This window comes from Desmodus rotundus, chromosome 2, assembly GCF_022682495.2.
Source record: "Desmodus rotundus isolate HL8 chromosome 2, HLdesRot8A.1, whole genome shotgun sequence".
NCBI lineage: Eukaryota > Metazoa > Chordata > Mammalia > Chiroptera > Phyllostomidae > Desmodus > Desmodus rotundus.
The window spans coordinates 158,253,809-158,269,974 of NC_071388.1; the positions used below are offsets into that span (position 1 = coordinate 158,253,809).

General features: G+C 37.8%; 1 protein-coding gene across 4 annotated transcripts in view; it reads left to right on the forward strand.

Annotated features, from left to right (window-relative positions):
• The window catches only part of ERICH2 (glutamate rich 2), a 36,735-nt gene that overhangs the window by 16,185 nt on the left and 4,384 nt on the right, over window positions 1-16,166 (forward strand). For all 4 annotated transcript variants that reach the window (XM_053918768.2, XM_053918769.2, XM_053918770.2 and 1 more), the window contains 3 exons: window positions 243-391; window positions 3,217-3,404; window positions 10,691-10,748. In XM_053918768.2, coding sequence (XP_053774743.1) covers window positions 243-391; window positions 3,217-3,404; window positions 10,691-10,748 — 395 coding nt within the window. The remainder of the gene's footprint in view (window positions 1-242; window positions 392-3,216; window positions 3,405-10,690; window positions 10,749-16,166) is intronic.

Sequence of the window (16,166 nt, forward strand, 5' to 3'; positions counted from 1 at the left end):
TAAGGAACTCTGAAAAGATTCTAAGAATCATAACACAATGACATGCCAGGCAGGGATAGAATTTTAATCACCAGTAAAAATTATTTTTAATGTTTTACCACAAAGAAGATACACTTTAGCTGTTTAGTTTATTGTTGGTGTGTTATACTGTGTGTTTACATTACATGTGCATGTACCTATATAAAGCCTTAAACAGAATTTTGACCTAGGAAACTTTTTTGACTATCAATTTTAACATTTAGGAAGGAAGTCTCTTCAAAACATATTGAAAAGAAGGTCTCTTTAAAGAATACTGAAAATAGAGTATCTTCAAAGAGTATTGAAAATAAAGATACAGAAGCAAATCTACAATCTAAGCTATGGTCATCTTCCTTCTTAAAAGAAAGTACAGGTAATGAGTCCTGGTTTTGTTTGTTTGTTTGTTTAATTGTTGCTTCTAATTCAGCCCTCTTTCACCTGGGCCTTTGGGGTTTTTAACAACTCTGTAGATCTGGAGAGGGTCATGGGAATCAGTGCTTTTTCTGATTCATGTACCAAATGATTCTGATATGCAGTCAGGTGTAAAACCCATGGAAAAAAATTACATGAAGTGATAATAATAGAGCATTAAATTTTAGAGTGAATTAAAATACCTAATGAAAGCATTAACAAGTTGCATTCATTCAACAGCAGTTTATTGAGTGCCAGGCACTAGATACAGTAGTTAGCAAATAGGCAAGGTCCTTGCCCTTATGAAGTTCACATTCTAGGGGGAGATAGACAACCAACTATTATAAATAAACAAACAAATAAACAGTATAAAATGAATGCAAATAAAAAAGCAATACAATATAGGTTGAGATAAGCGTTATAATGTTAATAAATGGCACCTGGGAGAGGTCTGCCTTTGATCTAGGGGTCAGGAAATCTCTCATGAAGCCCTGTGTTTGTGAATTAACAGTTTCTGTGACATCACATATAGTCCTTCCCCTAATGACGTCAGTGTGATGAGCCAGTGAACAGGCTGGGTCCTCACTGGAAGATCAGAGTGAGCGGCTGTGAGCTGATGGAGACTGAAAAGGAAACAGAAGCAGGTAGATGGCTCACGAGCCCAACCATCCTACTCTGGGAAGGACTTGGTATCCCTTTTCAGGATAGCAATTTTTTTTTCTTTTTAAAGTCATGAATTTGCTTTAGGGTCAAGAGTTTTACCAATTTTTTTTTTTTTTTTTGGTCTGTGTTCTCTTAACGTTGTTTTCTCTAGAGCTCTCCTGGATTTGCTCATTTTCTTCTAACCCAGGTGTTTCTACATTATTTAGAGTAGCTCCTGGCCGCACTCCCATGAGAGAAGGCATCTCACAAAACGTCCCCGATACTCAAAATCTTACAAGAAAAGGATGGTGTAGCACAAGTTAGTTTCAAACTGAGAGAGATATCCATAGGGCCAAAGGAGTCCTATAAGCTCATTCACTAGTGTTTCCCAAAGAGATAAGTTTAGGAAACGTGTAGTAAACTTTGTAAAGGATTACTTTAATAGTAGTATATTTTGATATGTAGAAAAAAATAATGTAAGATGTTGTGAAGAATATGGACTCTGGAGCCAAACTGACTCCCAGATGAACCACTTAATTAACAGTGTGAGGTTGGGCAGGTTATAACCTCTCTGACCCTCCATTTCTTCTATGAATGGGATAAAAGCAAAACACACCTTCTTGGGATATTGAGAAAATTAAATGAATTAAAATATATAGTGTTCAGAAGAGTAACATCATTTAATGTGTTGTGGTTATTATATGTTATTTTTATTACTACATCCATCAGTTTCATGGAGGATGGTATTTATGATCTGACAAAATTATTTTAAAAAGATTCAAAGAAAAATATTAAGTAACTAGTATAGGTATAATACTCATATATGGCAAAATGGATGAAGAAGGCATAACAATTCCTGAAGTTTGGAAAATGTTCTAAAGGTTGAACCATGCAGATCATACCTCTTAAATATTTCTCTATCACTTCCTCTCCATCTCTGTTTTACCAGTGCCTTATCATCTCTCTCACCTGGATATTTAAAAGAACTATAATCTCTCCCCTTACTTTTTTTTTTGTGTCTCCTCAAATACACTTTTCACCCTGCTATCCAGGTTTTTCTTCAGAAATGCAAAATTTGATCATACTTGTTTCCTTACATAAAATCTTTCATTAGTAGCCCCTTCATTCTTAAGATAAACCCCAAGGCTTCCAGCCCTTAAGATTCTATTATTCATCTAGCTCCTACCTATACTTCAAGCCACATCTGTCACCATTTCAGCTTCAACCTTGACCCTAAAGCAGCATCAAAGTGCTGTAGCCCACTCGTATTCTTGCTTCTGCATTGGCTCACACTATCCCCTCTCCCTGGAAAAACTGATCCACTCAGACTGGATGGTTCCTGACCACTCCCCTGACTGGGATGCAGCCCTCCTTTGCTCTCCTGTTTACCTAGGACACATTTTCATCACTGTGCTTCCCTACTGCTTTATAATTATCCATTATGTTTATGACTCCCCAGTTAGAATTTTCACACGTACTCTGAGGTCAAGGACTATTCACTTTTGTGTTCCTGGGACTCAGCAGAGTACTAGGTACTGAATGGGTAGTCAGTCAGTGTTGCTTAATTTTTCTTTTTCAGTCATCTATGTTTAGTCATAGGTACTGTGACTCGATATTAAGGAAAACCATTAATAATGTTATATTTAGAATACTCCACATGTATTTCTTCCTAATTTGCATGTGTGTGTATTGAGAAAGAACTTTATTCCCAAGTATCCAAGAGTGACATGATGTAAGAAGGATTATTTGCTTCTCAGCCTCTTCAGTCTTTTGCTGTCTCAGCTCTTTATTTTGTATTTACCTTCCTATAAAAACAGTTCAGGAAAAATATTCTGGAGATAGGGTAGCATTAATTTATTTTTTCTTGAAATTAAAAATAAGACTTTTCCATTTACTAAATCTCAAGCACCAAACAATATCAGCCCAATGTTATTGTTTTGGGTTGTTTCCTCTTTCACCTGATAGTGTTGTTACCTGTTTTGAAAATGGAAGTCAGTGCTGTTTAGTCATCAAAAACAAAACAAAACTCCAGAACAGGAAGCCATATAGGAAACATGTACACTAATTACATTATAAATTAGGAATAACGATTTAAAATTTCTGAACTTGTAAACACTTATTGATTAATTTTGTACTTTGTTTTAGGTGAAGTGGGCAAAGATGAAGTCATTGCAAAGCATGAGAAAAATAATGAATATTCCCTTCGGGATGCAGATGATAAGTTGTCCGAATCAACAGATGATGATGGTGGTGAAGATGACACCAGTGATGAAGATAATGAAGACAGTAACCCAAATAGTGATACTCATGCGCCATTAGAATTAATGGCAGAAGTAAGCTTTACTTGTGCATTTTAATTTTAGAAACATAAAAATATTAAAATAACTAAATAGTATATAACCTTGAAGTTTAAAAAAATAGTAAAAAGATCCTTGCCCACGTACAGATGCTTACCAGGCTACTCATCTCTCTCATGACTTCCACCAAGGTAGGGGTGAGAGAAGATTCTGCAAGTGACTTACCATATTCTGGAGCAGGCAGAAGCAGGAATAAGAGAAGTTTTGCTATAAAATCCTTCAAGGACTGTTTAAAGGAATGCTTCCCACACAAAGTATGGACACTGTGCTAGTTACTGGGAATATGTAGAAATAAATGAGAAAGACATGTTCTACCTTTGAGAACTAATAGGCATATATTATTTATATAATACAATTTATAATACAATGAAGTATGTGCTAGTTGAAGTATTTATGAAGTCCTCTGGGAACAGGGAGGATTAAGTGAGTAACTAAGAAGAGAAACCAGAGAAACAGGATAAAAGTTTTAGAAACTTAAAGGAAAAGGGAAAGGTAGACATTCATCTGGTAAACAAGAGGAGATGGCATTCCTGACCTAGAAAACAGCATATGCAAAGGCATTGAAGCCTGAAATGTCACCTGCAAAAATTGTACGTAAACATTTACTGATAATCTATGGAGAACAAAACTCACTTGTGGTATCGCAATCTATGTTTACTTAATATTACACAACTTCCTGTATATTGTACAGACTTCATAATAGTACATTTTCATTTCCTTTTCTCATTCTTTGTATTATTGTTGTCATACATTTACCTTCTACATATGTATAAGCTCCACAATACTTTTTTTTGTTGTTTTAAATAGTTAATTATCACAGGGGAATCCAAGCTTTTGGCATCTCTGGGCCACACTAGAAGAATAATTGTCTTGGGCCTCACATCAAATACATTGAGACACATAATCGCAAAAATATCTCATAATGTTTAAAGTAAATTTATGATTTTGTGTTGGGTTGCATTCACAGCCATCCTGGGATGTATGTGGCCCACAGGCTGCAGGTAGGACACCCCTGTTAGATTTTTCAATTGGAAGGTATCTTTTTTTAGAACACATTTCTAGTGTTCTTCATAGTTTTGTGAGGATCCAACTTATCACCTGATGTTATTTTCCTTTTCCTGAAAAACTCCTTTAGTGTATTTTATAGTGCAATTCTGCTGGCAGTGAATTATCTCAGCTTTTGTTTGAAAAAGTCTTAATTTCACCTTTTTTAAAGCATATGTTAGCTGGAGAGTTCTAGATTGCCAGGTTATTTCCTGTATTTGAAAGGTTGCTACATTGTCAAATAGTTTCAGAAAAGATGTCTGGAAATCCAAGTGGAATATTGCACAAACCTCCTCCCAGGACCAAACTGGAAAAACAACTAAATTGTAGAGAAATCATCCTGAATAACCAACTGAACACTAGCTGGAGAGAAGCCTTGTAACCAAGGACAGACAGAAAAAAACAGTTCACCACAATGACACTGGTAGGAAGTGTGGAAGAGGAGCAAGAGGGATGGCCGGGCTCCCACAGAAAGCAGCTGAAGTTCCAGAGGGATATTTCAGTGGCTAAGAAGTTTCAGGTCCAAACCCCAAGCTGGGCTCTCCAGCCTATAGCACCAGTGTCAGGAAAGGAACCCAAATAACCTCCAGCTAGGAAAAGCGGCAGAGTTTCTGTCCACCAGGGATCGATGACTGGAGACTATCAGAGGACCAACACACAAAATTCCATTTGCAGCCTCTTAACCTGGACTACAGCAGAGGGAGAGCAGAATGGACTAGAGTCATGTGAGGAGAGTCTGGGGATGGTGGCTCTGGGGAGAGAACTGAAGAAACACCACCAGGATCCCTGCGCTGAGTCATTCCCCATACTGCAGAGGCCACCTTTCTCAGGCAGAGCACTCCCCTCCAAGTGGCATCAGCCTGAGGAGAAGCAAAAGCCCTGCCCATAGGAATTACTCTGCCCTACCCTGTGGTGCTTAAGCTGGGCTGCTGAGGAGTATACCTGGAGTTTATCTCAGTGATTAAGTTTAACAACTGAGGCAGATCTCTAGAAGCCCTGAGACTAGCTGGGCCAGGTGCTGGTAAAAGCCAGCCTTGGTGTGCATCCTGTTCTTTCTGCACACAAACAGGTACAGCAGAGGGACCCACACACTGTGGGTCACTGATAGTTCCAAACAGGTTGCCCAGGGCCAGTCACATGTAGCGTCTGACATAGGTCTACACCAGAGTCTTTGTGGATCTACCTAATACATAGAAACAAACAACAAGCAACCAAAATAGGAAGTCAAAGAAGCAGGCACTAAATGAGAGAACAAGAGAATCCTCCAGAAGAACTGAATGAAATGGAGACGAGCAATTTATTAGATACAGAGTTTAGAGTAATGATTATAAGGATACTCAACAGCATGAAAAAGACACCAGAAACAATAAAAAATGACTAGTCAAAACTACAGAATACAGTATCTGAAATAAATAATACGCTGGAAGGAATAAACAGTAGGTTAGATGAAGCAGGGGATCAAATCAGTGATTTAGAAGACAAGGTAGAAAATTCCTAAGCAGAGCAACAAATAGGAAAAAACTAAATGAAGAGCGCTTAAGAAACCTTTAGGACAACGTGAGGCATAACAACATCTACATCATGGGAATACCAGAAGAATAAAAGAGTGAGAAGGGACCAAGAACCTATTTGAAGAAATAATGACTGAAAACTTCGCTGGTCTGATGAAAAAAAAAAAAGACAAACAAATCCAGGAAGTACAGAGTCCCAAACAAGATGGACCCAAACAGGACTATACCAAGACACATTACAATTAAAATGGCAAAGCTTGAAAGACGAGAGAATCCTAAAAGCCCCAAGAGCAAAGCAGGGAGTTATAGACAAGGGAGCTCCAATTAGATGTCATCTGATTTCTCAAGAGGCATTTCAGGCAAGAAAGGATTGGCATGAAATATTCAAGGTGATGAAAAGCAAGGACCTACAAACCAAGGCTACTTTACCCAGCAAGGCTATCATTTGAAATTCAAGGAGAAATAAAGAGCATCCCAAACAAAAAGCTAAAGGAGTTTGTTAATACCAAACTAGTACTGCAACAAATGTTAAAGGGCTTGCTTTAAGAAGAAGGAGGAAAATAGTTTAAAATAAAACGGCAATAAATACATATCAATAATCACCTCAAATGTAAATGGCTTAAATGTTCTAACCAAAAGATAGAGTAGCTGAATGGATAAGAAAACAAGATCCATATATATGCTGTCTCCAAAAGACCCACATCAATCATATCAAAAGATACATACAGACTAAAAGTAAATGGATGGAAAAAGATATTTCATGCAAATAGAAAGGGGGGAAAAAACCGGGGAAGCACTACTTATATCCAACAAAATAGATTTTAAAACCTAGGCTATAGTAAGAGACACAGAAAGACACTACATAATGATAAAGGGAACAATCCAACAAGAGGATATAACCGTAGTAAACATTTACACACCCAACACAGGAGCACCTAAATATGTAAAGCAAATCTTGATGGACATAAGAGGAGCCAGTCAAGAGAAACACAGCCATAGTAGGGGATTTTAACACCAAATTGCTTCAGTGGATAGATCTTCCAGACAGAAAATTAACAAGGAGATAGTGTGCCTTAACACACTAGATTAGATGGATTTAATTGATATCTTCAGAGCATTTCACCCCAAAGCAGCAGAATATACTTACTTTTCAAGTGCACATGGGATGTTTTCTAGGATAGACCACATGTTAGGACACAGAACAAGTCTCAATAAATTTAACAAGACTGAAATCATATCAAGCATCTTCTCTGACCACAATGCTAAGAAACTAGAAATCAATCACAAAAACACTGAAAAGTACAGAAGGATGGAAGATAAATAACATGTTATTAAACAATAAATGGGTCAACAACGAGAGAAAGGAAGAAATCAAAAGATACTTTGAAATAAATGAGAATGACACACAACAATCCAAAATCTGTGGGAAACAGAGAAAGCAATCCTAAGAGGAAAATTCATAGCATTACAAGCCTATCCAAAGAAACAAGAAAAAGCTCAAAAACACTCTTGACTTTATCTAGTCAAGACAGAGGCATAAGTAAACACACCTCGCCTCTTCACACAACCACGAAGAAGTTTAACAACTAAATTACAAAACAACTCACCAGAATCAACAGAAAATCAAGCTGTATGGAAGTCAGACAACCAAGGAATTAAAGAAGTCACAGTCTTCAATACAGGTAGGACAGGTGGAGATGTGGAACGGGCAGTCCTGCACCCACCTCTGGTAGATAAAAATCAGGAGGGATACCTCAGGAGTGAGGGATCCCCCTCACACCAGACCACCCAGCCCAGGGTTCCAGTGCCAGGAAGCTAAGTCCCTATAACTTTTGGCTGTAAAAACCAGTGGAGGTTGGAGGGCGGCAGAAGAATCTGGGATTCTCAGATGTCACTTAAAGGGCAGACAACCATATTAGAAATTACACAGACTCACTCCCTCTGCGGTCCAGCGGCAGGACAGCAGCTAGAAGGGTACCAGTGGCATACAGGAAGAAACAGAAGTGTCTAGCATCAGAGCGACTGCCAAGGGACAGCTTCCTCCAGGACAAAACTCCAGAGGCCAGGCAGCAGCCTTGTCCCTTTTCTGAGCCCTTCACCACACAGCCACAGAGCATGGCACCATGTCTGAGACTTCATCATCCTGCTTCAGATGATGGTTGCCCAACTAAGAATACCTAAGCCTCTGCCCCATCCAAGTTATGGGTGGCACAATGGGTCACATTCCTAAGACAGGGAATCAAAGCAGCTCTGCCTAATACATAGGAAAAAATACAGGGAGGCTACCAAAATGAAGAGACAAAGAAACATAGCACAAATGAAAGAACAGAACAAAACTTCACAAAAAGAACTAAGCAAAATGGAAATAAGCAATCTATTAGATGTAGAGTAAAGAAACATTGGTTATTAGGATGCTCAAGGAACTCCCTGGTCCTTCAACAGCATAAAAAAAAATCCAGGCAGAAATGAAGGTTACACTAAGTGATATAAATATGGGGAATCAACAGTGGAGTGGATGAAGCCGAGAAATCAGATCAATGATATAGAACATAAGGAAGATAAAAAACATTCAATCAGAATAACAAGAAGAGAAAAGAATACAAAAAAAAAAAACAAGGATAGCTTAAGGAGCCTCTGGGACAACTTCAAACATACCAACATTCAAATCCTAGGGGTGCCAGAAGAAGAAGAGAAAGAGCAAGAAATTTAAAACTTATTTGAAAAAAAAATAATGAAAGAAAACTTCCTAATTTGATGAAGGAAATAGACATAGAAGTCTGAGAAGCACAGAGAGTCCCAAACCAGATGGACACAAAGAGGACCACACCAAGTCATATCATAATTAAAATACTGAAGGTTAAAGATAAAGAATCTTAAGAGCAGCAAGAGAAAAGCAGAGAGTTACCTACAAAGGAGTTCCCATAAGACTGTCAGCTGTTTTCTCAAAAAAAAATTTATAGGCAAGAAGAGACTGACAAGAAGTATTCAAAGTAATGAAAAGCAAGGACCTAAAACCCAGATTATTCTATCTGCAACTCTATCATTTAGAATTGAAGGGCAAATAAAGTGCTTCCTAGACAAGGTAAAGTTAAAGGAGTTCATCATCACCAAGCCATTTTATATGAAATGTTAAAGGGACTTCAGAAAAAGAATATCAAAACTATGAACATTAAAATGGCAATAAACTCACAACTATCAACAATTGAATCTAAAAAAAATAAGCAAACAAGCAAAAAAGAAACAGAAACAGAAAAATCTAAACTTATAACCTATTTAGAAAGTAGTGATAACCGTAACACTAAATATGAAAACATTTAAAAAGTGCTTAATTTCAAATGTTTTGATGATGATGATGATGATTCAAGAATGACAGTTAATGGACTAAATATTAGTGCCAAAAAGCTAGAAGAGCAACATAAGCATAAGGAAAGCACAAAGAATTAAAGGAACAAATTAATAATTCAAAGTAAAATCAAATTAATATATCAATTTAAGAGCTAGGTACTTGAAAAATGATGTAGATCAATCATAGATATATTAAATGGAAGAAATCTACAAATAAGAATTAGCCTTAGACAAGAATAGATTTTTTAATATAAGAGAATTATTAATATATGAATAAATGGGAATTCTGATGAAATTATTTGTAGAAAAACTTCTAGAAGAGTTTTATTTACATTAGAAAACTAAACAATCTAATACCCATGTGAGAAGCTTAGAAAGCTGGTAGAGAACTGCTTTTATAAACGGCCCCTGGGTACTTCTCAAATATCTGGAAATGTGTGAGAAGTGCTGTTCGTTTGCTTTTTGTTGTGTATGACTCATGCTTATGTCTCTTGGAGAACAGACCTAGTGGACCTAGCGCATCTACGTATGTTTTAGAATATGCCACGTACGAGCAAAAACAGTCATCTAAATGTAGGCTAATTTTTGCAATGGAATCATAATTTAAATAATAAAATATTAGTTTGGTAAATTGCAGCCTAAATAAATATTTATATATATATATATATATGAATAGTTAATTCCATGGGAGAAAATAATTATGATACGTGAAAATGAACATGAGTTTTATTTTTAAAATGTTACTGAACAATCCTAGTTTTGGTAAAGACGTGGTCATTTATGGAAACTATACATGAAGATGTAATAATAAACATCTCTGGATAGTAGAGATGTAGAGTCTTTTAAATTGAGGACAGAAGGTATTTATTTAGCTTTTAAATTTTCTACATACAAAGACATGTATTACTTGGTAATAAGAAAAATATAATAGGACTAGTAAAAGCAGGATGGTATGAGATCAATACGGGAAAATAGTGAATATACGTACATAATTGCAAATCTACATTTTTTAACTAAGTATTATCATGTAATTATGGATGAAGCTCTGAATCAAAAGGATATTAAAGTGGCTAATGGCTTCACCGTCTTCCAGTTGAATCAACAACCTATGTGTCCTCAGATTGTCCGGTAGTATATATAGCATGTGGCTGCAGCGAGGTCGCAAGGTCATACTTACATGTCGCCTTGCCATGAGAAGTTCTTAAATATTCTTAATTGGGATTGACAAACTCATTCCTGGAAACACATGTGTAATGTTAAAAGCAAAATAATCATTAATGGCACATTTTCTTGAAAGTTTATAATTGACACTTAAATTCTTTCTGTAACTATTTATCTGTAAAATTTCTTAATGTTTTCCAGTTCCTAAGAGCAGAAATGTGCCAAGACTACCATTTGGCTAAAAAATTATGTCAGATGAGTAAGTACAAAATACTTTCTGTTTTCCAATATTCTCTTTGTTTCTAAATCCATTCCATAATATATAAGATCGTTTGATTATCGTAAGTCCAGTGAATTTCCCTGATAGTTTCTCGGTGATATCTTCACAGTAAGTTAGATTGATTGGCATAAGGACAAATTCAGACTTCTAGACTAACTTTGAGTGAGATCAAGTGAAAGAGACTAATTAATTACCACTAATTACCATGAAGATAAGTCAAAATCCTTACCTTTATGATAATGGATAACTTTGCGCCTTTAGTTTCAGGGAAGTGTCAGGTAGTGCAACAGCCCTTACTTAACATGCAATTGTTCCAAAACTATTTGAGTGCCTACATGTGTCGGGCCCTGTTCTAGACCCTGGAAATACAGCAGCCAACAAGACAGAAAATGATCTCCGCCTTTATATCTAGTGTCAGACAGATAATAAACTCATATATGGAGAGATAGGTGCTGTCTAGGAAAATAAAGTAGGGAAGAAGGGAGTACTGGGAGGAAGCAAAGCACTTCAAATAAGATGGTCCCAGAAGGCCTCATGAAAAGACTTGAGGTTGAGGAACTAGTCAGGTGGGCGTCTGGAAGAAGTGAGTCCCAAGGAGGACTAATAGCAAATATGCTGAGATGAGAGTGTGCCTGACGAACGACAAGGAGGACAATGTAGTTGGAGCAGAATAAGCGACGGGAAGCGTGATAGGAGATGAGGTCACAGAGGTTTGGGGCTGGGGATTGTGCATATGGCACTGCACCTTTCCACAGTTTAAGGGTCTTCACTTGTTCTCTGAATGGGAAACTGCTGGATACTTTTAAGTAGAAGAATATAATCCTCCTTTTTTTCTTTCTATCTTTGATTTATAGTGGTTTGACCTCATGTTCAAAATAGTTGCAGTTTTGTTTTTATACACAGGGAGACTGGAGAGGTTTGCAGGGTTTCTTAATTCTGTGGATTGTTGTTTTCATCAACTTTAAACAGTTCTTGGCCATTACCTTTTCAAATGTCACTTATGTCCCATGCTCTTTCTCTCTTTTCTTCCTGGATCTTCGGTTACACATAAACTAGCCTTTTTTTCACGGTGTCCCACATATATCTGATAGGCAGTGTTGGGGTTTGTTTTTGTTTTTGTTTTTTATTTCTCTGCTTCAGTTTGGATATTTTCTATTTGTCTGTACTTGAGTTGACTTACCCTGTCTTCTGCTGTGTCCCATCTGCTGTTAAAACTATCCGGTGAGTTTTTTTTATTGATATCCAGTGAATTCTTAATTTCAAAGTATGTATTTTCCAGTTTTAGAAAGTCCATTATACAACTTTGAAAGATTCTCACTATCTGTTGAAGTCCACAATGTTTTCAACTCTTTTACCCATCTTTTTCTCTAATACATTTGTCATAGTAATTTTCAAAATGAAATGGCAACTCTCCAATAAACATTATTGACAATAGGACTCAAAATACCAACTGGTGTTAGACTTCAGTCTCGTGGTAAAAGTGCAGGAAGTGAATATGTAGTTAGGAATTGTGAGTGTCTGCTCTCATTTGCCTCACCGAGTCCCCACTGTGGTACAGCACTTCTGAAATTATTGGCTATTTTTGCTTTTAATTCACACCTGAGGAAATGTTTATTGAGTTTTAGAGAGAGAAGGGGGAAAGAGAAACATCAATTGTTTGCCTTTCATACATGCCCCAACCAGGGATCGACCCTGCAACCTAGGTATGTGTCCTGGCCAGGATTCAAACCTGAAACCTTTTGGTGTATGGAATGATGCTCCAACCAGCTGAGCCACCCAGCCAGGGCTCATTGGCTAATTTTTAAAATGGGTTTCTTGAATGCTTTAACACCTATTTTATATCCAAAATAATAAGCCATATTTTACACTTTGGACAAGCCATGGACGAAAATATTTAATCAGAACTATGTTTGGTGGCCCATACATAGAATTTCTGATCAGAAGGAATCCTTACAAAGAATTGTGTCCAATCCTCTATTTTTATAAACAGTGAAACTGAAGCAGAGGTTAAGCAGCCTCATCAGCCACACTCAGGGAGCAGGTGGCACAGCCTGGAACCCAAGCCTCCTCCTCCCACCATACCTTTCTTCTTTGTGGGGCTAGAAGTGAGTAACTGACTGTAGCTTTAGCTCACCGTTCTCTTGAGTTTGTTGTGGAGCCTAATTGTGGGAAAATTTGTATATCATCTTTCAGTATTCATCAATCAGTTTTAGAAGGCCTCTGGCTGAGGCTTACAAAATATATGCACTGATAATCCTCATGTCGCTCCATCAGTTTTGGCCTTAGCCCTGCAATGTGCTGCATAAACAGCAGGTGCTTAATAAAATGCTTATTGACCTCACTCCAGCCAGTGAACACACATTAAGTGCCAGGTCAATGCGGATGAAAAGTCCAAATGATCTATCTTAATGGGGTTATACCCCTTTAAAAAGTCACTCACTCCCATCTTTCCTTCCTTCCAACAAATGCGTATTGACCACCGTATCTGTACCAGACATTATGCTGGGAGTTTGAAAGCAGAAATTAGAGCCCCCGTGCTCAAAACCCTTTGGGATTGACATAGACATGGTGTGGTTTGGTTTTCACCTCTACTGGCTCATCTAGTAACACCGTGCACTCTTTTTCTCTGTCAAAACATGGCGCCTCTAAAACTAAGGACTAGGCTTTAGGAAAAGGAGCTATGGAGGGCTCTAAGATAGGCACTATGATCCAGGGAGAAAATTGGGAAAGAATACTGCTCCCAAGAGAAAGAAGCAGCTCGGAGGAAACATGGGGAAAGAGGCCCAGAGGTGGGGGTTTGGGGCAGAGAGTAGCTACTGATATGAAGGTAGGGGGCCCAGGTTTAGCAGTGCCAAGCAAGTTCAAGGAAGAACGGAGAGCTGAAGGCAGACTCTGCCTCAGGGAGAAGGAGGTACTAGTGCTGTGGTGCCAACAGGAACACTTGGCTGAGGACTGGCAAAGTCCCTCTCTGTGTGCACAGTAACAGACAAATGAAATTTTTCATCCAGCATGGACCCCAAAATATATATATGCATTCTTACAGTGTAGATATTCTTTTGTCTCTTTTTTCCTGCTTCTAGCTCTTTTACAGACATTCCCCTTTCTCTCTACAGGTATTTATATATTTATGTATGTAAACATAGATTATGTATTTACATATTTATGTATGTATGGATTGAATACCCACTAGGGAAGCATTCATATTACATTGTTAAATTCTTCAAATAATTCTGTGAGGCTGATATTATTAAGCCTTCTTTACAGATGAGGAAACTGGGGCTAGCAAAGAGAACTAGTTCACACAAAGCACACAGCTACTGAGTGGTAAAGTTTGGGTGAGATCCCAGGTCTGGCTTGAAAGCCTGTGATTTCCTACTATATTTCCATTTTCTCATTTTATTAATAAGCTTGTATTTCTGGTCAGATAGGCAAAGACTTGGAAAAGAGACACTTTTATGGACCAATCAGGTTTGAAGTGGCTCCTATGGTTGACTAATACATTTATTTTATCAGTAAACATATTTATTGTGTGAAATAATTTATATAAAAAATACATCTTATCCTTTCGGAAATGTTCTACAAATGTATTTTCTTGAACAAAGCCTCAGGGTCCTGGTGTGTTTTCTTCTTGTCTGATTACAGCACAATCATTTCTATCTTGTTTGGCTGCAGAGTTTCCTGTCTCACACCCCACGTACCCATGGGTTCTTTTCTGTCCTGCCTTTTAAAAATTTCTATTGGGTCCCCCCAAGAAATTTTACCTGTTGGCAAAGGCTTGAATTTTATCTGTCTTCCACACTCAGTTTTTATGTGGTCCTAATATTTCCACAGCCATTTTTCTGCTGTGTCATGCAGAACTGGTACCGCTGCTCCTGCCATGTCCTGCCAGGCATTGGCGGCACCCTGGAAACGTGATTTTTAAATGGAGTTGAAGGTCAAGAGTCCCAAGTACTTATCTTAGTTCATCTCATGAATAACTGTGAGATTTTGTGCCAAACTTCCTATTTCTTGGTCTTTTCACCTGTAAGAAAAAATCCGCAACTCAGTCTTCTCAGGTACCACACTTATGCTCACAGGCAGCCCTAGATTCTGTCAGCCTGGAATAACTGATTCATCTACTATAATAACTGTAAACGTTTAAGAACAATGGCCTGAAAACCAAAATGACTCTCATCATTGTAAGTCTAACACAAATACAGATGTATCTTCAGAAAACATAGTTCCTATAACGTTTTTTTTTCTTTTTGAGTAAAGTAAATCACAGTGTCCTATTAGCCTAGATACAATTATATCTCGGCAAAAAAGGACTGCTTTCTACTCAGTTGTCTGTATTCATTTATTTAACTTATTAGTGTTTCGAGGGATGCAGCTCTGTCCCGGGCACCCTAGAGATGTAAACAGTGAACAAGACCAACATTCGCTCTACCCTAGAACAGCCTCCAGCCTGAGGGACTTAGAAGCCCATGGGCAGCAGAGCCCCGGGCTCCCTGCCCTAGCTTCAGTCAGAAGACAGTATCCATTGAATTCTTAGGAAGGAATCAAGCCTTTCTCTAGGCCCAGACCATTCCAGGAAAACTTAACAATAATCAACATTTATTCAACACTTATCATGCACCAAAGACTGGACTAAATACTTTATCTACATTATCTCCCTGATTCATTAAAGTAGCCCAAGGTGTCCAATAGTATTATTACAGATAAAGGAACTGAAATACAAGATTTTAAACACTTTTTGCAAGGCAACACAGCCAGACAGTGGCAGAACCTGGATTCTTCAAGGTCCATACTGGGCTCTGTTTATTTGCCCAGGCTGGGAAACAGCCCCAGAATACCATCTGCATGTGCTAGAAGCTTCTCGTACTTTTTTTTCAAACTTTACTGACCTGTCAGAGAGTAAGAATGTTTGATTCACCACCTGGAGTGGACACTGCTGGGCTAAGCTTCAACACAGACACCTTCCTCTCTGAAAATTAACAGCTGCCAGAGTTTTTGTTAGACCCTGAGATCAGCTGATCTCCTGCTCTAACCCCATGGAATAATCCTAATTGCAATAAGGAATTTTCTAAACTGTGTTACAAGGAAATTGATAACACTTCTTAATAAATGTCCTACCAAAAAGGACCCCATGGGGATAAAAAATTGGGAAAACCACATTCTCCTCTCTATAAGATTCATAACAGTTACGAGCGTGTTTGTAGTTCTATAAAATCCTTTAACTGCTTCTTACTGTAAACGTTCCCTGGTTAACTTTATTTAACCTGGTTTTCCAAGTACGTGCTCACCTCTTAGGAAACTAGTCTCTCAAGGAGCGGGTTGGAGAACCCCCACTCTAGAAAGAGGCTTAGCCTCAGGGAAAGATTTAGTCCAAGTTAAAATGTATAAAAAGTTACTTTTATT